At 56.2% G+C, this 21435-nt stretch overlaps 8 protein-coding genes and 2 non-coding genes across 10 annotated transcripts; 8 read left to right on the top strand and 2 right to left on the bottom strand.

Moving 5' to 3' along the window:
• Positions 1 to 428: 428 nt before the first annotated feature.
• On the top strand, positions 429 to 2269 carry ACRALDRAFT_2101844 (uncharacterized protein; the record flags this gene model as incomplete). Its single annotated transcript, XM_071023077.1, has 2 exons — positions 429 to 683; positions 755 to 2269. The coding sequence occupies 2 exons, from the start codon at positions 429 to 431 to the stop codon at positions 2267 to 2269; spliced, it is 1770 nt and encodes a 589-aa protein (XP_070875706.1).
• Positions 2270 to 3581: 1312 nt separating this feature from the next.
• ACRALDRAFT_1075550 (uncharacterized protein) lies at positions 3582 to 4798 on the top strand. The gene is made up of 2 exons (XM_071018397.1): positions 3582 to 3761; positions 3951 to 4798. Exons 1-2 carry the CDS (start codon positions 3696 to 3698, stop codon positions 4581 to 4583), a joined length of 699 nt encoding a protein of 232 aa, XP_070875705.1. The 5' UTR covers positions 3582 to 3695; the 3' UTR covers positions 4584 to 4798.
• Positions 4799 to 6532: 1734 nt separating this feature from the next.
• ACRALDRAFT_1062380 (uncharacterized protein) lies at positions 6533 to 10248 on the top strand (the record flags this gene model as incomplete). The annotated part of the gene is made up of 3 exons (XM_071016596.1): positions 6533 to 7236; positions 7274 to 9781; positions 9894 to 10248. The coding sequence occupies 3 exons, from the start codon at positions 6533 to 6535 to the stop codon at positions 10246 to 10248; spliced, it is 3567 nt and encodes a 1188-aa protein (XP_070875704.1).
• A 788-nt stretch (positions 10249 to 11036) lies between these two features.
• Positions 11037 to 11119, bottom strand: ACRALDRAFT_t114. The gene has a single exon. It is a non-coding gene; the product is annotated as a tRNA-Leu (tRNA).
• Positions 11120 to 12559: 1440 nt separating this feature from the next.
• Positions 12560 to 14908, top strand: ACRALDRAFT_1080831 (uncharacterized protein; the record flags this gene model as incomplete). Its single annotated transcript, XM_071019079.1, has 4 exons — positions 12560 to 13017; positions 13238 to 13787; positions 13884 to 14774; positions 14848 to 14908. The coding sequence occupies 3 exons, from the start codon at positions 12560 to 12562 to the stop codon at positions 14331 to 14333; spliced, it is 1458 nt and encodes a 485-aa protein (XP_070875703.1). The 3' UTR covers positions 14334 to 14774; positions 14848 to 14908.
• On the bottom strand, positions 14457 to 16005 carry ACRALDRAFT_2018359 (uncharacterized protein; the record flags this gene model as incomplete). The annotated part of the gene is made up of 5 exons (XM_071019933.1): positions 14457 to 14774; positions 14848 to 15161; positions 15199 to 15669; positions 15707 to 15934; positions 15984 to 16005. The coding sequence occupies 5 exons, from the start codon at positions 16003 to 16005 to the stop codon at positions 14457 to 14459; spliced, it is 1353 nt and encodes a 450-aa protein (XP_070875702.1).
• Positions 16006 to 16181: 176 nt separating this feature from the next.
• On the top strand, positions 16182 to 17804 carry ACRALDRAFT_1062378 (uncharacterized protein). Its single transcript, XM_071016595.1, has one exon. The coding sequence runs from the start codon at positions 16848 to 16850 to the stop codon at positions 17505 to 17507; it is 660 nt and encodes a 219-aa protein (XP_070875700.1). The 5' UTR covers positions 16182 to 16847; the 3' UTR covers positions 17508 to 17804.
• Positions 16267 to 16718, top strand: ACRALDRAFT_2102468 (uncharacterized protein; the record flags this gene model as incomplete). Its single annotated transcript, XM_071023105.1, has 2 exons — positions 16267 to 16355; positions 16412 to 16718. 2 exons carry the CDS (start codon positions 16267 to 16269, stop codon positions 16716 to 16718), a joined length of 396 nt encoding a protein of 131 aa, XP_070875701.1.
• A 357-nt stretch (positions 17805 to 18161) lies between the features above and the next one.
• On the top strand, positions 18162 to 18233 carry ACRALDRAFT_t133. The gene has a single exon. It is a non-coding gene; the product is annotated as a tRNA-Gln (tRNA).
• A 624-nt stretch (positions 18234 to 18857) lies between these two features.
• Positions 18858 to 21136, top strand: ACRALDRAFT_1080828 (glycosyltransferase family 31 protein). The gene is made up of 2 exons (XM_071019078.1): positions 18858 to 20499; positions 20576 to 21136. The coding sequence occupies exons 1-2, from the start codon at positions 19291 to 19293 to the stop codon at positions 20942 to 20944; spliced, it is 1578 nt and encodes a 525-aa protein (XP_070875699.1). The 5' UTR covers positions 18858 to 19290; the 3' UTR covers positions 20945 to 21136.
• The last annotated feature ends 299 nt before the right edge of the window (positions 21137 to 21435 follow it).

The raw sequence follows: 21435 nt of genomic DNA, 5'->3' as shown, positions 1-21435 counted from the left end.
TACCGTCTTATATGTTGAGCGGGCTATTTTAGTGCCAGGCCCGATGCCCGCTACTGATTCATTACCGTCTGCTCTCTGCCAAACCGAGGGCCCAATGGCTCGCCTCCTCCAATCGAGAGGCGTTCGCCCTGAGCGCTGGCCCTTTTTGTTAGCATCGACCGTCTTGCTACCTGCTTGACGATGGGGGATCCTCAACATGGTATATAGCTCGATGCACCTCCTCCCCCCGGCTTTCAGGTTTCAAGAGTCGTTCGGGAACAGGCCACATCGCAGTTTGGGTGCAGTCAACTGAGTTTGTCTCTTCGCCCCTTTTGTGCCATCGGTCCTCGTTCGTCCCGTTCGAAACTCTTTCGAAATCTATATAATACCACACACGACTGCCCAACACCCAGTCGACCATGGACAACTCTACCAACACAGCAGTCATCATGGAAAACGCGTCAGGGCATGGGTCGAGCTCCATCGATCCCGAGAAGGGACACGAGGAGAGGATCGACAAAATCTCCGACGACTTGAACACCACCCCGGCCATCATCGAAGAAGAAGCCCTCCCCAAGGGCTACTTTAGGAGCCGATTCTTCATCGGCACCATGTTGGGTATCGGTCTCGGTCTCATGGCAGGCGTTGCTGGCTTCGGCTTTGTTGCCCCCATTCTCCACGTTATCAATGCGGATATTGGTCCGGTGAGTTTTCTTCTGCTCTCTGTTTTCTTTGGTTTCGTTTCCCCCGACGGCTCACTAACGCCTCTGAACAGGACCCGAACATCGTCTGGGTCGCCCTCGTATACACCCTGACCAGCGCCGTCACGCTGACCATCATTGGCCGCCTCAGTGACATGTTCGGACGCCGATGGATTTTCGTGGGCGGTGCTTTCCTCGGCGTCGTCGGCAGCATCATCTGCTCCGTCGCCACCAGCGTCCCCATGCTCATCGGCGGCATGACCATCATCGGCGTCGCCGCCGCCACGCAGCTGTCCTACTTTTACGTCATGGGCGAGCTGGTGCCCATGAAGTACCGCCTCGCCGGTAACGGTTTCTGCTACCTCTTCTGTATCCCCGGGTCCGGCATCGGGCCCATCCTCGCCCAGGCCTTCCTGCAGAACCACCCCAACGTCGGCTGGCGCGGCCTCTTTTATCTCAACACGGCCATCAACGCCGCCAGTCTCTTCTGCTGGTTCTTCTTCTACCACCCTCCCACCTTCAGCATGAAGCACGGCGGCAACGCCAGGTTCTGGGACTACATCCGCCGCTTCGACTACGTCGGCACCCTCTTCTACACCGCCGGCCTCCTCATCTTCATGATGGGCCTCAACTGGGGCGGCGTCGTCTACGCCTGGGACTCGGCCAATGTCATCGCCACCATCGTCGTCGGATTCGTCGCCCTCGTCGTCTTTGTGCTCTGGGAGTCGTACGCCAAGCTATCTGAGCCGCTCGTGCGCATGAGCTACTTCCGCCACATGCCCTGGGTCTCGTCCACCGTGCTGACCGGCCTGGGCGCCAGCGTCTACTACGCCTTCGCCATCGTGTGGCCCAGCATGGTGGCCATCCTGTACACCACCGAGGGCCACTCGACCTTTTACACGGCCTGGCTCTCCTCGATCGTCTCCTTCTTCATGGTGGCCGGCCAGATCACCGGCGGCTTCATGGGCAAGCTGATCGGCTACCTCAAGTGGCAGTGCGTGGTGACCTTCACCATCGGCGCCATCGCCTTTGCCTGCATCGCCACGAGCACGCCCGACACGCCGGTGCGCGCGTCGGCCCTCGTCGGCGTGGGCGCCTTCATGGCTGGCTGGGGCGAGGGCACGGCCATCACCATCGTGACGCTGTGCGCGCCGGACCAGGCCCAGCTCGGCAGCGCCAGCGGTGTCGCGGGCAGCATCCGCTTCCTCATCAGCAGCGTCGCGGCCACGGTGTACAACGTGGTCCTGTCGAACCGGCTGGCCGCCGAGATTCCCGCGCAGGTGCCCGAGGCTCTGGTGTCGGCCGGCCTCCCCGAGAGCAGTGTGGCCGACTTTATGACGGGGCTGACGACGGGGTCGTTCGAGGGCGTCGCCGGGCTGACGGACAAGATCCTGGCCATCGGGCAGAGGGCCTACCAGGTGGCCAACAACGACGCGTACCGCACCGTCTTTTTGACCAACATTGCCTTTTCGGCCGTGGCCATCTTCTGCGCCGTGATGATGCCCGACATGGACCGCTACATGACCAGCAAGGTGGCGGCGACGCTTCACCAGGGCAAGGAGAAGAAGTTGCTCGGCGAGAAGGAATAGAAGAAAGGAATGGAGGGAAGGAGGAGATGGGGGGAGGGTTAGTTTCTTTTGTCTGTATTCATCGGTGCACCGGGTAGTCGCACGGAGTCCACATTATCATATTTTAATGCCAGCCTGTTTTGTCTCGAGTTTCGGCATGCTTTTATAGTCGTGGTTTCTTGTCTTGACACTCGTGTCAATAAAGTACATGTAATTTTATCGTTGATCTAGGTATGTATATTACACCCCACCCATAGCCTGCCGCATTTGAGTCGACGTCAGTCGATGATGCTATTCCAGTAATAAGGGCTGGTGATAGGGTTGGTCCTCGAGGATGGGACAAGAAAGAAGAAAGGGGTAAATAGCACACTGGATGCAATGCACTTATCAGGCCGAAATTTGGTGAACCTTGGCTTCTTATGACGGACAACAGCAGTCGAACGTGTAAGTCTCTCCTTGGTGTTTTGGTAATGCGTCCCAGGTCTACTACGACGGTATCCCCGTTGTTGTCTGCCGCCGCACGAAATATCCATTCAATCTATTCCCCCAGTATTCGCGACCTTACCGACCTGTTCATCCCATTTCCCCTTGCTCCTGAGTGCCACTATTTACACCAAGTTGGACCTCAAAACGCCTAACGCCCAATGTGTGGCACGCCAGAGCCAAAACTTGCAAAATCATGTTTGTTGGTCAGAAGCTTCTCATCCCGGAGACTGCTCATTTCAATGACGATGGCGATGAGAAGAATGGCGGGAGGAGAGCGCCTGGGATTGATAGGTGCAACGTTTTCTTTCAACTCTGAGTCGACGGGAACTAGCTTTTATCTTCAACGGCTCGGGGATTGTCTCGGAATTGAACGGGAACAGAGCTACGTGATGAGTTGAAGGTGACCGAAGCGGCCAGTGTGTGAGAGGCTAGGACGTGACCAGTACACACCTATACTCGGAGTAACGGCGGATGGTGAGGGAAATCCGAGGGAGCCGTGATTCTACTCCGAGTCGACCATCTTCACGAACTTTCGACAAGTACACGTGTAGGATTGATAAGAATACACATTTGACCGGAGTCTCTCCTTGGCTTGTAACGGTGGTTGAATATCCCCATAACGCCACTGCTGAACCGAACCGTCAATGGAGGATTTGTTAGGCAGTGAAGTACCCTGTGTATGAAAATACATGAAACTCAAAGGTAAAAGTACGGCCTGTCCTAACGGAAACGTCCGTCATAGGTGGGGCATGGGAATATCTAGCGATCAATCTGGACGAAACCCCGCAGAATGCACCGGAGGAGGTACCGATACCTCTTTAGATCATGGCAAGTCGCCTCTTGACACGACGAGGTATCCAAGGCTCTGACCATCGTTTTCCTCCCTCATATTATTCCTTGTATCATTAGAAGGCGACATAATATCACCAAATCTATATCATCGCACACCTAAGAACTGGCCATGGGTGAGGACCACTTCAAGCCGGCCCTTCTGGTGGTCGACTTTCAAGAGGATTTCTGTCCTCCGGTACGTCAGCCTGAGCATTCCACTGCACCTCGTACCTACATCCTGTCGTGTCACCACACAGCTGTGTCACCTACACAATTGTCTCACCTCACCTACTACACACCTCCCTCCGTATCACGCGGCTCCCCCGAAAACCTCCCTTAAAGGTTCCCCCACGTTAACATAGGGCCCCTTTGGCCCCCCGGGCAGAACGGCTCTCTAGCAGTAGCAGGCGGCCGTGCCATCGGCCCGGTAGTCAACGCGCTCCTCAAGCTCCCGTTCGCGACCAAGATCGCCACCAGGGACTGGCACCCAGCCGACCACGTCTCGTTCGCGGCGAACCACCCGGGCGCCGAGCCGTTCCTGTCCACCACGACCGTGGCCAACCCGCACAACCCAGCCGAGACGGTCGAATCGCGCCTCTGGCCCGTGCACTGCGTGCAGGATACACCGGGGGCGGCGCTGGTGCCCGAGCTTGACGCCGACCTGCTCGATTCCGTGCTGGACAAGGGCACGAGGCCGGACATCGAAATGTACAGCGCCTTCTACGGCCCGTTTGAGGATCCCGGGCGCATCGCCGACTCGGGGCTCGCGGAGCGCCTGCGCGCGGCGGGCATCACGGATGTGTTTGTGGTTGGGTTGGCGGGCGACTACTGCGTCAAGTATTCTGCGCTCCATGCGGCGTCGGAGGGCTTCCGGGCGGTGGTGGTCGAGGAGGGGACGAGGTGTGTTGACCCTGGTACTTGGGACCAGGTTAAGGCTGAGTTGGCTGCCGGGGGGGTGAAGGTGGTGAGCTTTGAGGGGCCAGAGGTGGAAAGGGTCAGGGCGCGGAGGGAAGAGTGATGTATATCAGCTGGAATATACAAATTTGCATTGGCCCAGGTGATCGCAATGTATTACAAAACGTCATGGCATTGGAAATGATGGCCTCTACCTACTCGTACTTTGTTATTCGTATCTCTTGATGCCAGATTCAGGATGCCATGAGTAGAATAGCCACAGAGTCGAGGGTCCAGTACGGTCCAGGCTTATTAATAGAAATCCGGGGTAAAAGTTGGACCCTCGAATCTGCGTCCCTTGCGTCGGAGCTAGCCGTAAGTAAAGCCTCCCGGAGATGGATGCAATACCATCCATTTCATCGTGGGATTGCCATATCCGGCCTTTCCCGTGGCTGGATGGCTGCCATGTTATACAGCCAGTAGAGCGCAAAAAAAAAAAAAAAAAAAAAAAAAAAAAACTTGACGTACGTTGTACGCGTTTAAATCATATTTTTAGTCGTAATATTTACGGTGCGATTGTAACCGTTGACGGCATGGAAGAAAATACGCAAGAATTTCGCCACGAGGCGGCTCTAGGCATAGTACGAAATAGGGTAGTGCCAGCCAAGGCATTTATTTGTGTTGTTGGTCATAGTGGCAAGAACAATATCCAGTTTAATCCCTCCGAGGCCCCCTATTCCATTGTTCTCTCCGGTGGTTGCCGGGAAAAATCGACTTTACCGAGGGCCTTCGATATTGATGGCGTCTTTGTACTTCGTACACTTTATTGGATAGGTACTGTACATTGGCCAGATTTACGTTTACTACAAGTACAGTTAATGTCGAGTTGGCGGAGGTGTGACAGCCTTCCTAGATATAATCAACCTATTTCGGGATCTCACTTTGCTGTCTCTGTATTGGCACTATACTTCGTAGCACAGCATCCTTGGTATATGCAGGTACAACCAGGCGTAATGATCAGCTAATATGACTATTAACCGTCAGGCGCACCTACCACCGCGTACCTAACGTGCTAGTACGCGGTTATGCCCCAAACCTTAGTTCCTTCCTAGAGTTCCCCTCCTTCCATCAGTGGATCCACTCTTCTTTTTTTCTTTCCTTCCTCCCACAGCACAAAGCCAACAGAACAATGCATAACATTTTTTATGCTGCTTTTATTCTGTACTTTCCACCTTCCCCCCTTCTTCCCTCCTTTTATCTGGATTGATAAGATAAATCTCTCCGAGTAACCTCTTTTTCCCCTTTCCCCTATCTCCTTTTCTTCTCTCCACCATTCAACGATTGTGGAAGATTGCATGGTGTATTGGACGCGCCTCGTTTTCTTGTCTCTAGACAAGCCAAGATTCTGGTCGTCCATCACTGCGCATCACAAGTCGTCACCTCAATATCGCCAATTCTTGACCGCCCTTATTTGACCCAATTGCATCTGTATTGGGGTGCTGCGGTCTCAAACTCCATCCCACAAAATACTCACGCGCGCCCACCACCAATTACGCAGCCACCCAAAGGCCACCCAACTCAAAACTTCTTCCACCGCTTCTTTCTTCATTTTATTTATTTCCTTCTTCCCCCCAATTCTTCTTCACCAATCTTTTTACCGGCAGTCATTCACTCCGGGTATAGCCCTGGTTGAACGAACACGCGTACTTGGTACGAATACAACACTCGAGTGTTGACATCATTTACTGCGAGAACATCAGCAGCTGGTATGACATATCCCCCCCTTCCCTTTACCAAGCCAAGAGGTTGGAGGCTCTCAATGGCTTTGCTTCTCTCTATCCTCCTGCCTTGCATTGTCTACTTCCTTCCCTACTTGCCTGAACTTGCCTCGCTACCAAATGCGCCACTTGGGCACAAAAAGAAAACGAAACAGAAGAAAAGAAAAACACCCGCTTACACCTTGCCATGACAGATACCGCTTCCGATTCCCTCCTATCCGACTTGCCTGATCGTATCCCCGATCCCCAATGTCGTCGTAAAACGAAAGAGGCAGCTCCCCAAGCAACCTTGAACATGATCTCCTCGTCATTCCTCCCCCGGCGATTCCGGGGTGAGCAACCCCCCACCCCGCAACCCACCCCGGCGTGGTTCAGGAAGAACATTACTCCCATCCTCCAGTTCTTCTCCCGCCTGGCTTGCTCCCATCCCATCCACACAGTTGTCATCGTCGCTGTTTTGGCCAGCACGTCCTACGTCGGTCTGCTGCAGGAGAGTCTCTTCGATGCGACCATCAGTGTCCGCTCGGCCGACTGGTCTTCCCTCGTCGAGGGAAGCCGCTGCCTCAAGACGGGGCCTGATTCATCTTGGCGCTGGCAGAGCGTCGAGCAGCAGAACAAGCTACAGGACGCCGCTTCTGCACATGCCGCACACGACCACCTCGCCCTCCTAACCCTCGTCTTCCCCGAGTCCCAGTACCCCGAGTCGGCCAACACGGCCCCCCGAGCCCAAGCCATCCCCTTCGCCGCCAACTCGTCCATCACCCAGCTGCCCCCGACCTCCAATTCGCTGGCTACCTACTCCCAGGACACTACTCTCGCCTTCGCCGTTCCCTATGCCGAGGCGCCGGAGCTAGTGGCCTCCGTTCGGGAGATCCCCAACGCCGACGACGCCGCCGAGCCGCAAGAGACCGCCCAAGCCGGTCATGAGTCCAAGATGTGGATCATGAGAGCTGCCAAGGTCAACACCCGCAACAGTTACATCCACTGGGTGAGCAATGCGTGGTCCGAGTTCATCGACCTCCTCAAGAACGCCGAGATGCTTGACATCTTCATCATGGGCCCTTGGCTACCTTTCCATGCATCTCACCTTCGTCTCGCTCTTCCTCTCCATGCGCCGCATGGGCTCCAACATTTGGCTCTTCACCAACGTGCTCCTCTCCTCCGTCTTTGCCTTCCTGTTCGGCCTCATCGTCACCACGAAGCTCGGTGTCCCCATCAACATGGTCCTCCTCTCCGAGGGCCTGCCTTTCCTCGTCGTCACCATTGGCTTCGAGAAGAACATCGCCCTCACCCGCGCCGTTCTTAGCCACGCTATTGAACATCGCCGCCGCGAGGCCGCCAGGAGGAACGGCAACGGCAATAATGCCGCCGACCAGGGCTCCAACGCCTTGCGCCCCGGCAGCGTTGTCCAATACGCCGTCCAGGCTGCCATCAAGGAGACGGGCTACGAGATTGTCAAGGACTACGTCATGGAGATCTCCATCCTCATCTTGGGCGCTGCCTCGGGTGTCCAGGGCGGCCTGCAGCACTTTTGCTTCCTTGCCTCGTGGATCCTCTTCTTCGACGGTATCCTCCTCTTCTCCTTCTACACCGCCATCCTCTGCATCAAGCTCGAGATCAACCGCATCAAGCGCTACGTCGACATGCGGCGAGCCCTGGAGGACGACGGCGTGAGCCGCCGCGTGGCCGAGAACGTCGCCAAGAGCAGCGAGGGCTCCGATACCGACAACGATGCCGGCGGCAAAGACAAAGAAGAGTCCTCCTCGTCCCTCTTCGGCAGGCAGAAGAGCAGGAATGTGCCCAAGTTCAAGGTCCTCATGGTCACCGGCTTCGTGCTGATCAACTTTGTCAACATCTGCACCATCCCGTTCCGGAATGCTAACACCTTATCCTGGACGGACGGTCTGAGCTCCATGGTCACCCCGTCGCCCGTTGACCCTTTCAAGGTGGCCGGCAGCGGCCTTGACGCCATCCTCGAGTCTGCCAAGGCCAACAACCGGCCTACCACGGTGACCATCCTGACGCCCATCAAGTACGAACTGGAGTTCCCTTCGGTGCACTATGGCCTTCCCCCTCGTTCGTCCAGGACAGGCATGTCCGGCGACGGCGGCGATCTGGACGACTACGCCGTAGGCAGAAGCCGCAGTGTCGTCGGCAGCATTTTGACGAGCCTGGAGGATCCCGTCCTTTCCAAGTGGATCGTCGTCGCCCTCGCCCTGAGCGTCGCCTTCAACGGTTACCTGTTCAACGTGGCTCGTTGGGGCATTAAGGATCCCAACCTGCCGGATCATCAGATTGACCGCAGGGAGCTGGCACGCGCTCAAAACTTCAACGACACCAGCACCGCCACCCTGCCGCTCGGCGAGTACATCCCTCCTCAGCCCAGCGACTCCAAGCCGGCCACGCCGCCTGCCTCGACCGATGAGGACGAAGACGACGAAGACGAGTCGGACTCGCTCGTCATGTCACAGTCACAGACGGCCGAGTCGTCGGCGCTTTCCGCACCGCGTTCGTTTGCCGAATTGGACAAGATGCTGGCGGAGAAGCGTGCGCACGAAATGACCGACGACGAGGTCGTGGCCATGTCTCTGCGGGGCAAGATTCCCGGATACTCGCTCGAGCGGACGCTCAAGGACTTTACGCGCGCCGTCAAGGTCCGCCGCTCCATCATTGCCAAGACCAAGGCTACCCAGGGCTTGACCAGCAAGCTCGACCGGTCCAAGCTGCCGTACGAGAAGTACAACTGGGAACGCGTCTTTGGAGCGTGCTGCGAGAACGTCATTGGTTACATGCCGCTGCCTGTCGGCGTCGCCGGCCCGCTCGTCATCGACGGCCAGAGCTACTTCATCCCCATGGCGACGACCGAGGGTGTGCTCGTGGCCAGCGCCAGCCGCGGCTGCAAGGCCATCAACGCGGGAGGCGGTGTCATCACGGTGCTGACCAACGACGGCATGACGCGCGGGCCTTGCCTGAGCTTCGACACGCTGGAGCGCGCCGGGGCCGCCAAGGTGTGGCTCGACTCGGATGCCGGACAGGCCAAGATGAAGAAGGCTTTCAACTCGACCAGCAGGTATGCGCGCCTCGTGCAGATGAAGACGGCGCTCGCCGGCACCAACCTGTACATCCGCTTCAAGGCGACCACGGGCGACGCCATGGGCATGAACATGATTTCCAAGGGCGTCGAGCACGCGCTGGACGTGATGATGAACGAGTGCGGCTTCGAGGACATGAACATTGTGTCGGTCTCGGGCAACTACTGCACGGACAAGAAGGCGGCTGCCATCAACTGGGTCGACGGCCGCGGCAAGAGCGTCGTCGCCGAGGCTATCATCCCGGCCGAGGTCGTCCGCAGCGTGCTGAAGAGCGATGTCGACAGCCTTGTCGAGCTCAACATTGCCAAGAACCTGGTGGGATCCGCCATGGCCGCCTCGGTGGGTGGCTTCAATGCCCACGCGGCCAACATTGTGGCGGCCATCTTTATCGCCACGGGCCAGGACCCGGCGCAGGTCATTGAGAGCTCCAACTGCATCACCATTATGAAGAAGTAGGTCATTCTCGTGATGCTTTTTTTTTTTTTTTTTTTTTTGCTTCCTTTCCGTAAAACGACGAGACCTTGCGTATTGCTATTCCCCCCCCCCCGCTAACCCTTTCTCCAGTCTCCGTGGCTCCCTCCAAATCTCCGTCTCGATGCCGTCCATCGAAGTGGGCACCCTGGGTGGTGGTACCATTCTCGAGCCGCAGAGCGCCATGCTCGACATGCTCGGCGTCCGCGGCTCGCACCCCACCACCCCCGGCGAGAACGCCCGACGACTTGCGCGCATTGTTGCTGCTGCCACGCTCGCGGGTGAGCTGTCCCTGTGCAGTGCCCTGGCGGCCGGCCACCTGGTCAAGGCGCACATGCAGCACAACCGGTCCCAACCTGCCACGAGGGCCACCACGCCGGCCCCTAATGGTGCCATGGCGCCTCCCGGCCTTGCCATGACGAATGCTACTACTGAGAAGACCGGATAATCGACTAACCTTAGACCTGCGGCCTGAGCGCGCGCGGCCGTGATTTTTTTCTTTCGACCATTTGGTTCATCGACCAAAACAAAACATAATGACATGTAAGAGTGTAATAGAGATAACATTCACAAGCCAACAAGACAGGCATTTGGTCCTGTGGAGCTTGTTTTACAGGATGGGAAAGCAAAGAGAAAAGGAGGGTGGCTTTACTAGACCTGCGACCACTCGGGTGGTGATTCTCATTGTTGTGATGGGATAGGGCCTAGCGCGCTTTCCTTCTCGCTGCGAGCGTTAATTAGAGGGTTGCGATATTTGGGCGTGAGTGGCGAGGATCGGGTGAAGAAACATCCATGTGTGCACTCAGATGAGTGCAGCCAAATGGCTTTGTCAGAGTAGACAACAGTGCTGAGCAATTATAGCCTTAGTTCTTACTATGATCCTGTGTGACCAAGTTGTGAGTGTGATGAAGAGAAGATGCAACACTGGTTTCCAATTAATGAGCATCTTGTCTCAGTAAGCATAATGATGGTTGAATTCGTCAAGTTCCCTAGTGTCTGAATTTATTCTTCTGTATGGGTAGTGTCTAATAACTGTGGAAAATAAACAAGGTAGAAAGACATGATATGATGCTCGCTATATGTGTCATTTGGTAAAATACCTATGGACGGACAAAGTAGGTTGGCAAAAGGAACAAGGGAAAAAAAAAAAAAAAAAAAAAAAAAAAAAAGGTAAAATGTTGACCTGGGCAAAAATCAAAAGGTTCTTCTTCAGGGTATCTGAAGAACGTAGTGTGTTGACAAGAGTGGGATTCGAACCCACGCCTATTACTAGACTAGCACCTGAAGCTAGCGCCTTAGACCAACTCGGCCATCTTGCCTTATTGCTTGTTGAGGCAAACAGTGTAAATTGATCCTATGAGGGCATCCCTTTTCCTTGTTTTCCCCTTTCGGTTAATTACGATTTGCCGGTGCTGAGTGTGCGGGGTAGCCCCACCCACCCCCACACTCCAACAATGCAGTTGACCCCTGACCCGTTGACCATCTCTTTGTACACTACACGTACATATACGGTCTGTCGGCCTTGAAGCTGCCACTGACCGACTTTTAGATGCCGACAAGGCTTCCTCCTACGAAGAGATTGAGGTTATTCAAGTGATTTCGGGAATGACAAGAGTAGACAGTCAGTCTATTCAATCCGTTCCTCAGCCTGTGTCCAAGCAGTCGGGTCACATGCATACAAGCCTGGAAAGGATTCATCAAATTGATCCCGGGCCAAGCTAAGACGCTTTCGACCGTAAATGGCAGCCCATCCTACTATCCGGCAGTTTCGATTCCATCTGCCGGCACAGCGTCATTATCGTTTTCTCTTCTTCTTTTTAATTCCCGCTATCCCCAAAGCGGACTGTGACGAGGTGACGACCATGGCCAAGGTGGGAATCTCGTCGCGACCGCCCAGATCTCGTCCCCCATCACCAAAACCTTGCTTCTCTCAACAAACTCAGCGCACGCATTGGCACAATATATGTACAACGTATACAACGTACATATACGTTGTACATACGTATGTATATCTGCGGCTAAATTACTACGGAGCCGCCTCGGCAGGTCGCCCGCCGTGGCCCGAAGCGTGCGGTCCTCGCGCATCTCCGGCATATAGGGAATATGTGTGTAAATCTCGTCCCAGAGTAGACGGCATAACAATGATCTGCGGACCAGCTTTCTCTGTGTGCAAATCAGGCTTAGGCACTGCCGAAATGTGAAACGTGCCGTTTATATTGGTCCCTCGTCGTTTTGGGACACTTTGGGAATGCCCTCAAATCTTCCCGCTCGCCCCTCCGTCCCCGCCCGGTGCTATATGTGGCGTGAATTACTGAAAATCTCCCCGCGATTACCCCTGATACTCACGGTTGCCAAGGAGGACCACCGCTGTAATGATCCATTCCCAGCACTTTAGGCTTGACGGGCCGAGCGTGGCCCTGTCTCTACACGCGTAGGGCGTTTCGGCAATCATCTCGATGCCGGTTCAGGTCTTTACCCCCGCCAGTAGGCTCTCCGTGTTTAGTGTTGACTTCCCGAACAAGTTTACATTCTCCTGCTTGACCCACGTACCGTCCGACACCCTTGAGATGATAAACTTGGCAGCCGGGTAACACGTCAGAGTGTATATATTAGGCCTGTCTTATCTAGCCCTGGCTTCCAACCGCCATCGTCTCCCCGACGTCGAACCTGCATGGTGATACCGCCATAAAACCCGAGGCTGTTCTCCCTGCCTACCGACTCACGCAAACCCGCTCTTCGGCACGATCCCCTCCAAAAAGATGAAAGCCTCCCTTGGCCTGTCCGCCGCCTTGGTGGCGGCCAACGCGGGCTCGGCGCTCGCCTTCGTCTCGGCCTGTCTCGCGGACGCCGACGTCCCCTACTTCGACTCCTGTTCCACCGACTGGAGTAACGTCATCACTCCCTACAACAGACGTCTGCCGGGCGTGACGCCCAGCGCCGTCGTCTACGCCACCGAGACGGAGCATGTCCAGGAGGCCGTGCGGTGCGCCGCCGAGAACGACCTCAAGGTCTCGGTCAAGAGCGGTGGTCACAACTACGCCAATTTCGGCATGGGCGGCGAGGACGGCCATGTCGTGGTCCAGCTCGACCGCATGCCCGGCGTCGTCCTGCACGAGGACAACACTGCCACCATCAACGCCGGCACTCGGCTCGGTCGCGTGGCCCTGGAGCTGTATGAGCAGGGTGGAAGGGGTATTTCGCATGGGACTTGTCCTGGGTAAGGCAGCCTGTTGTTTCCTTGCCTTTTCCTTCCCTTTTGTCTTTTTCTTTTCTTTTTCTTTCCTTTTTCTTTCCTTTTTCTTTCCTTTTTCTTTCCTTTTTCTTTCCTTTTTCTTTCCTTTTTCTTTCCTTTTTCTTTCCTTTTTCTTTCCTTTTTCTTTTTTTCTTTCCTTCTTCCTTTGTCTAGTCGCCGTCCGCACTACTAACAAACGAAACAGCGTCGGCATGGGAGGACACGCGGTACACGGCGGCTTCGGTATGAGCTCGTACACCCACGGCCTGGCGTCCGACTGGGTCATCGGCGCCAGCGTGGTTCTCGACAACGGCACCCTGGTGCACACCTCGGCCACCGAGAACGAGGACCTCTTCTGGGCCATCCGCGGCGCCGGCTCCTCGTTTGGCATCGTCGTCGACTTTGAGGTCGACACCTTCGCGGTGCCGCCCGAGGTGACGTGGATGACCATCGACACGACCCTGACCACGGCCGAAACCGCCCTCGCCGGCATGCTCGCCTGGCAGGACTACGTCGAGAACACCATGCCGAGCGAGATGAACATGCGCATGTTCATCAACTCGGGCGGTGCCAGGCTGGAGATTCTGTACCACGGGAGCGAGGCCGATGCGCGCGCCGCTCTGGAGCCGCTGGAGGAGCCTCTTGGGTTTAACTGGAATTCCTTCTTCAACAGGGTTGGGACGGGTAACTGGCTCGATCAGATGACGGCATATGCGAATGGCGAGACGCTCAACCAGTCGTACCCGTACACTGCGGTGAGTTTTTCTTTGTTCCCTTTTCTTTTCCCCTTTTTTTCCCCATTGTCCCCCTTCTTCTTCTTCTTCCATTCCCCCCAACTGACAAGTGCAAAGTGGGACAACATGTATGTCACCAACCTGCTCACCCGGCACATCCCCGAGACGGCCATGGAGTCCTTTGTCGACTACTGGTTCCTCGCCCGGGCCCAGCGAAGCAGCTTCTGGCTCCAGATGGACGCCTACGGCGGGGCCAACTCGGCCGTCTCGGCGGTACCGGCCAGCGAGTCGTCGTACGCCCACCGCGACAAGCTCTGGCTGTTCCAGTTCTCGACCGGCTTCCGGGAGACGGTCCCGTTCATGCAGGGCTTCGCCGACAGCCTCAAGGACAACATGGCGCGCGAGGACTGGGGCCGGTACATCAACTACGTCGACTCGGAGCTCACCCGGGAAGAGGCGCAGCAGCAGTATTACGCCGAGAATCTGGCGAGACTGCAGCAGATCAAGGCGGCATTGGATCCGAACGACCGGTTTTATTACCCGCAGTCCATCGTGGGGGCGGCATGAGATGAGGCCGAGTTTGCATGCTGGAGAGCACGGAGCGTCGACGAAGGGAATGCAAAGGGCGAGGATAGGATAAAATAAGGGTAATAAACCGACTGAAAAAGTGGCTGCATAGTGGCGCTCATGCTAAACAATCGCTCTTGAGCCATCGTCGTTGTGACCGGTCCGCGGGCGGGATATGGAACCATGCATGTCGTGATATGAACTGTATGGGCCGGAGGGATCCATGTAGTCCATGTCGGCGACGGCGTCACCAAAGACGACGCGTAGGAGGCAGATGCTGTCGGTGCTCCAGCCTGCCAGGACCTGTTTCCAGTGCGACCACAGGTGCTCATTTTCGCTGTGTTTCCACATGCCGACATTGACGGGCTGGCCGCGGATTCTGACCATCTTGACGACGGCCTGCAGGTGCTTGTCGGCCGTCGCTTTCTTGCCGGTGAAGAACTAGAGGCAAGGGTTCGATTAAATTTCAGAGACCAAACAAAGAAAAGAGGAAGGGAATCTTGTGGCGACTCACCTCTTCAGATGCCAGAGCAAGAGCCTTAATGATGGTCATATCGCTCACAGCATCACGTTCGTTGGCAATGATGGAATTCAGCTGGCGGAGACAGACAGCTTTGTAGCGTAGAGCCTGCGAGTCGTAGACGTCGGAGTGCCGGAGCGAGGAAAGGCTGCGGCAGGAAATCAAGAAAATCATGGCGCGCATGCCAAAGTCGGCGGCGGCGGTCTGGGTCCACGAAACACCCGTGTTGTGGCCATAGACGGCCGCGCTTACACCATCATCGGCACCAGGAAAGGCCGACAGCTCGTTCAGAGTGACATGCTTGACGACTTGCGCAATCTGTCAGCCCCAAGTAACCCGAAAGACGCCAAGCGGAAGTGTAGAGAGGCTTACAGTGGTTCAAGAGGAAGCCTTCAAAGGGCGAGAGTGGTTGGGAGAAGCTATCAAAGGGATCTTGCCTGGCCGGGTTGAGGAGGGATATCGGACTCGGGGAGCGACGGCGAACGGGGCGTATAGGCATAAGAGGCCACGGCCCATCGATACCATCCGAGTCGGCATGGACAGAGGTTGCCGGGGTATGGACGGCGGAATGCGGCTCCGATAACGAGGACTCGGGCGACTCGGATGCGGATGCGGACTCGGATGAGGATGAAGGTGGGCTCAACCTGCGTCGCGAATTCTCCTGGCGGAGCTGGACCTGATACTGGGCGACCCTCTCACGACGGGCCTTGGAATTGCGAGCAGCATGAGAGCGGACGTGCCTGCGGTGGTTGGCGGCGTCGGCGGGCTTGGAGATGTGGACGAACTGGAAGGTGGTGGACATGGCGGCTGGGCGGGCTGGGCGTTAAGAGTCGGAATGAGGGGGGAGTGAGACGTTGGAGCATTGCCCTAATTGAGCAAATGCCGAGAAGATGCAGCGCCTCTTTATATTCTCCTCTCGACGACCCGACAGACTGGGAGGATGGGATGCTTCCCCGAACGGAGCTGGTGTGGACCGCCACCAACAGAGGGAGGAAGCAACGGCGGGAGCCAAGATGAGCATTTTCCGTATCGGGACTAGAGACGGATTGCGGAGCCTTGGTACGTAGTGTACTGTACCTCGCTGACCCCTAAAGCTTGATGTGTAGGTAGTCACGTGATATAACCAGCACGTACACAAGAGTCGTGAATCATGACCACGACTTATTCGTATACCGCGTTGTATTTATCAGCAGGAGTACGTACGACTGTCAATGTCATGTGAGCACGATTCTTTAGAGATACCGTGAAGGACCGCAATGTATGACGTGAATAAAAGTATATGTAGGGTAGATTCGGGACAGACGTCTCCTTTCCTTATAAGTAAACAAAACATCGAGACACGACTTCATCTTGTCATATTCACTCTATTTCTTTCTATAGCTGTGCCCAGTGATATAAGTACTTCCCCCTATTATGTCGAAGAACTGGACGCCCCAGATATGGGATCCCCTGACCCAGACGCACGACCTCAGCGGCAAGGTCGCCGTGGTGACCGGTAGCAAGTGAGTCCCCGTCCCCTTGCCAGCCCGGCCGGGCGTCGCTGAGGCTCGAGGATTAGTTCCGGCATCGGCCGATCGACGGTCAAATTCTTGGCCCTGCGCGGCGCCAAGGTCTACCTCGCTACGCGGTCCGAGTCGCGCGCCCGGGAGGCCATCGATGAGCTGCGGAGAGAGAACCCTTCCATCCGCGAAGACCAGCTCCATCACCTCCCCCTCGACCTGGCCGACCTGAAATCTATCGTAGCGGCTGCCGACGCACTCAAGGCTGCCGAGAACAGGCTCGACATTTTGAGTATGTTGGCTCTTGGCCGATTTGGAGTCTGGAAGCGAAACGGGTTGTGTAAGGGGAGTCAAGGCCGTTACTGACGTGAGACAACTAACCTGTAGTCAATAATGCCACTGCTGGAGCGGTCGGAGATCCACCCGCCACCGGATGGGAACTGCAAATCGCCGTATCGTAAGGCTTGACTTTACCAGCCTCCTGACAGAAAAACAATGCGTCTGACGAGATACAGTCATGTCGGCCACTTTACCTTCACAAACCTGCTCCTCCCCCTCCTCGAAACCACCGCCTCCGACCCAACCTCAGACGTCCGCATCGTCAGCGTGTCCTCCATAGTAGGCAACATCTTCCTCCCCGCCTCGTACGAATTCGCCTTCACCTCGCCCGACGCCCTGCGACATCCCGTCCCCTACTTCCCGTGGACATGGCGCTTCGTCGCCCGCCACTTCTTCGCCACGGACATGGTGACCTACGCCATGGCCAAGACGGCGCAGGTCCTCTTCACGCGTGAGCTGCAGCGCCGCCTCGACGCCCGCGGGGTCCGCATCCTGGCCCTCGCCCCCGCGCCGGGCACCGTGTACACGCGCGCGCTGCAGTCGTCGTGGCCCCGGTGGATGGACGCCATTCTGCGCCGGCTCGCGTCGACGACGGACCAGGGTGCCGCCAACTCGCTCTTCGCTGCCGCGTCGCCCGAGGTCAGGGCGCGCGCCGACGCGTTCAAGGGTCGGTACATGGACCCCGTGGGCCGGGTCATGGAGGTGCACCCTGTGGAGAGGAACGCCGAGCAGGTCGCCGGGCTGTGGGACGTTACGGAGAGGGAGGTGAATGCCGAGTTGGCCAAGGCTGGGCTTCCGGGGTTGCTGCCTTGGTAGGGTGGGTGGCTGGGTGGCTGGGTGTGGCGATGGTGACGAGGCACAACGGGTGGTGGAGGGTCGGATCAATGGTCACCTCGATATCTTGTGTTATATTTGTGCTGTCCTAATGTCGTGCGAGCGTGTTTTGCTAAATGGAGATTGCCTACCGTGCTTTCAGTGCCATTTGTTGCGACTTAACCTCGGCCAGGGGGAATCAATGAAGAATTGAAGCATAAATTCGAAAGACTAAAAATAGGAAATCGTAAATAAATGACACAAAAATACAAAGGCCCATTTGAGCAGTTCAATTGAGCGACAAGCTGAAATGAGGCAAGATGGTAGAAATGGACAAGCCAACTCCAAGAATATCACCGACACGGCGGCACAAACAGCTCGGGGCCAGGCCGTTGTGTGCCTGACCCTGGCTGTTGTCAGGTCAATCGGTGGCGTAACGACAAATGTCCCTGTATCTGATATGTTGCTAAACCTCCTGGCGCAAGACAACTTGATGGATGGGCAGACGAAGATGGGGAAAAAAAAAAAAAAAAAAAAAAAAAAAAAAAAAAGGCCTTGGTGGATATCCGTGGTACTTCGCGTTGTACATCCAGGCAGAATGGTACCTAGCGCACAGGCCCACAAAAAGGGCCATTTTGCATGACGACATCAACAAGCGGTCTAATAGTCTAATGGTTAGGACATGAGATTCTGATTCTCAGAGTCCAGGTTCGATTCCTGGTTAGACCTTGTGCTTATCTTTTTGCTTTTTTTTTTTTTTTTTTTTTTTTTTTTTTTTTTCCTTTTCGCTTTCAACTAATTTCCCTTTTCCTTTTTTTTCTTTTCATTTTTTTCTTCCTCTCTCATCTTGCACTATGTATACGTACTGGGATTGCATCGTCCATCTTTACGTTGTACAGCAGCTGCACCCTTTTACTCTGTTCCTCCGGACAACCACAGTCTCTAGAAACACAGGACGACCAGGCCTTTCGCATCTGCTACTCTTTTCATACAACAACCGTTACGCCCTATAAGTGGAACCAAACAGCGAGGCCGAGGCCTACCTACGTATGTACGTACTCATACTGTACCCTCGTGTTTCAACGGATATTCACTATACGTACGACAGTGTACTCCGTACGTACAAGTACTTCATACGTTGTGGTACATGTCAGCAATTTCGCTACCGCGCGACTTTCACAATAGGAATAGTGCCATGTGCTCGAAACCCGCTTTAGACCCACAATCGGTTCATGTCCAATGGTAGACCTGAACCGTAAGCGAGACCCACAGACCCCAAGTCCGCAGCGACCCTGAAAGCTTTTCTCTGTCAGCCCGGCGACGCGCCTGGAATAGCCCCCTGGCCAACGACCCCCGGGTTCCCCCGGGCATGGTCATGCCTGGCTCTGGTGCCTGGTGTTCCTGTCTACAGACCCGTTGGAATCTTGGCCTGGGGTCTTGGCAAGAATGGAAGCCAAACAGCTTCTTTCGCCGTTGCGTCGCCGCCGGGGCTCATCATGGTACGCCTTCTTCTCATCGCCAACAACAACACCGTCGCCATCGCAAACCGCGCAATGCGCTCATCATTATTACATTCTGGAGTAATGCGTTAGCTTCTTTTATTGCTTCCCGCTTCCATTGCCTCCTACCCACAGACGAATCGGCCTAGCTTCCCTCATCAACACAACAGGAGAGAGCCAGACGGGGCGACGACGACATCGAAATCCGACCATTGACGTCGAGGAGCCTGGGTTGAGGTCGGTGCCGGTTCGTTATTCTACTACTCCCGCCCCGCCCCTCCGTCCTGATGCACGGCTCTGTCCCCTCCCATCGCACCCGTCCCATTTTCGACGATGGCCCCGGCACGTCACCCGCCTGGCGGCCGAGGATTTCCCACTTCTACCGTCGCCATTTTCAGCGCCACCCACCGCGCGCCGTCCTCGCCGTCCTCGCCACCGGCGCCTTCACCTTCTTCATGATCCTCTACCTTCTCTTCTTCGCCCGCCGCACCGAGGAGAACCCGCCGCCTCTAACCCCGCCTCCGCCCTACGACGACGGCCCCGGCCGGCCCGAGTTTTACCCCTGGGACACCACGAGCCTGTTCCACCCGGTCAAGCTGTACGCCAAGGGCAAGGACGCCGACGATCTCTGCCCGTCGTTCCCCCACCACCTACTCCAGTCCATCCAGCCCGTCCTCAAGATTGGCCACGCCGACGTCGGCAAACCCACCTTCGAAGCCCAGCTCGCCAGCGCGTCCGCCTGCCTCGGCGACGACCTCCTCATCTTCTCCGACCTCGACGAGCACGACCTCCCCGGCAACCGCTCCGCCTACGACGTCCTCGCCGACCTGCCCGCGTCATACCGCCACCACGCCGACTTTGGCAACTACACCTACATGCGCGACCTGCGCGACGCCGGCGCCCTCGACGTCGACAAGGCCGCCACCGCCGCCATCCGCGGCTGGGTCATTGACAAGTACAAGTTCCTGCCCATGGTCGAGCGCGCCTGGGCCATGCGGCCCGGCCGCGACTGGTACGTCTTTTACGAGACCGACACGTACGTCTCCTGGGACAACATGTTCCGCTTCCTCGGCAACCTGGACCCGGATTCGCCGCTGTACATCGGCAGTCCCAGCCCCGGCCGCGTCGTGCCGGACACTGACACGGTTACGTGGTTCGCTAACGGCGGGCCGGGTTTCGTCCTGAGTCGCGCCGCGATGCGACGCTTCCTCGCCCGCCAGGTCGGCGCCCAGGGCGATTTCCTCGAGGCCCCGCAGAGCCATCGCTGGGCCGACCTGCTCGACATTGACTGCTGTGGCGACTCGGTCCTCGGCTGGGCTCTTTGGACCGCCGGCGTACCTCTCAGCGGCTTTTGGCCTCTGTTCAACCCAGACTCGCTCCACGGCGTGGGCTTCAACGACGACCACTGGTGCCAGCCTGTGCTGACGCTGCATAAGACGACGCCTGAGGATATGATAGAGCTGTGGCGATGGGAACACAGCAACCGGCAGCACAATGTAAGTGTCCTCTGTTTGCGGAAAAGAAGAAGCGTGAACATCCGGACAGTGACTCTAATCGCTCTTGTCCCTCCAGAAACCCCTGCTTTACCGTGACCTGTACCAGTTTTACCGTCCCGGCCAAATCGAGACGCGTGCCGACTGGGATAATCGCGAACCCAAAGCGTTGGAGGCCCCTGACACGGTGGACTCGTTCGAGGCCTGCGGTGTGGCCTGTGACCAGAACCCGGAATGCTTCCAGTGGAACTGGCACGCGGGAAAGTGCCTCCTGGTACGTTCCATTCGACACGGATCTCCCCGGGCGGCCGCCAAACCCGACGAGAACGGCCAGGGGGGCGGCGCGTACATGAGCGGGTGGGCGAGCGAGAGGATTGCCGCCTGGCGGTCGGCGAGGACGTGTGATGTGGTTGGGTGGGTGAGACCCAGCATTACCCGGATATTTTGAGTCGTATTTGCGTTTTGTCATTTTATGTGGATTCATTACCGCGACTGTTATTTGTATGGCAATGCATGAAAGCATGGAAAGATGTGTGGTAGGATATAGCGTGGGATTACATGTATACGAACATATAGCGTCTGATGAATACTCCACGGCATCTTGTTTCTGGTCTATATCTCAGGACTATGTATAAAAAATGAGGCATGTAATGTATGTAGCTGACTACTGTTCTGCAGTCTTCGAGCTCAACTCCGTGCGGACGAGTAGATGATAAACATGCATCACTACACTACACCTGAACACACCGAGGTGAGGGTTACACCGAGAGTCTCACCTAAAGGTACGTACCTCGTTATCAGTACGTATCTCGCTATCGTTATCAGTGTGGACACCGAGTCATGATGCAGTCAGTACTTCCGAGTACGTACCTTTGTCAATTGATCCAAGTTCCAATTGAACTGCCTTGAGCTTCAGTCTCCCTTCGACATCACCACTTC

The sequence above is a fragment of the Sodiomyces alcalophilus genome, assembly GCF_042370955.1.
Source record: "Sodiomyces alcalophilus JCM 7366 unplaced genomic scaffold ACRALscaffold_3, whole genome shotgun sequence".
NCBI lineage: Eukaryota > Fungi > Ascomycota > Sordariomycetes > Glomerellales > Plectosphaerellaceae > Sodiomyces > Sodiomyces alcalophilus.
Note: the sequence above shows the minus strand (reverse complement) of the source record. Positions and strands in the feature narration are given on the sequence as shown.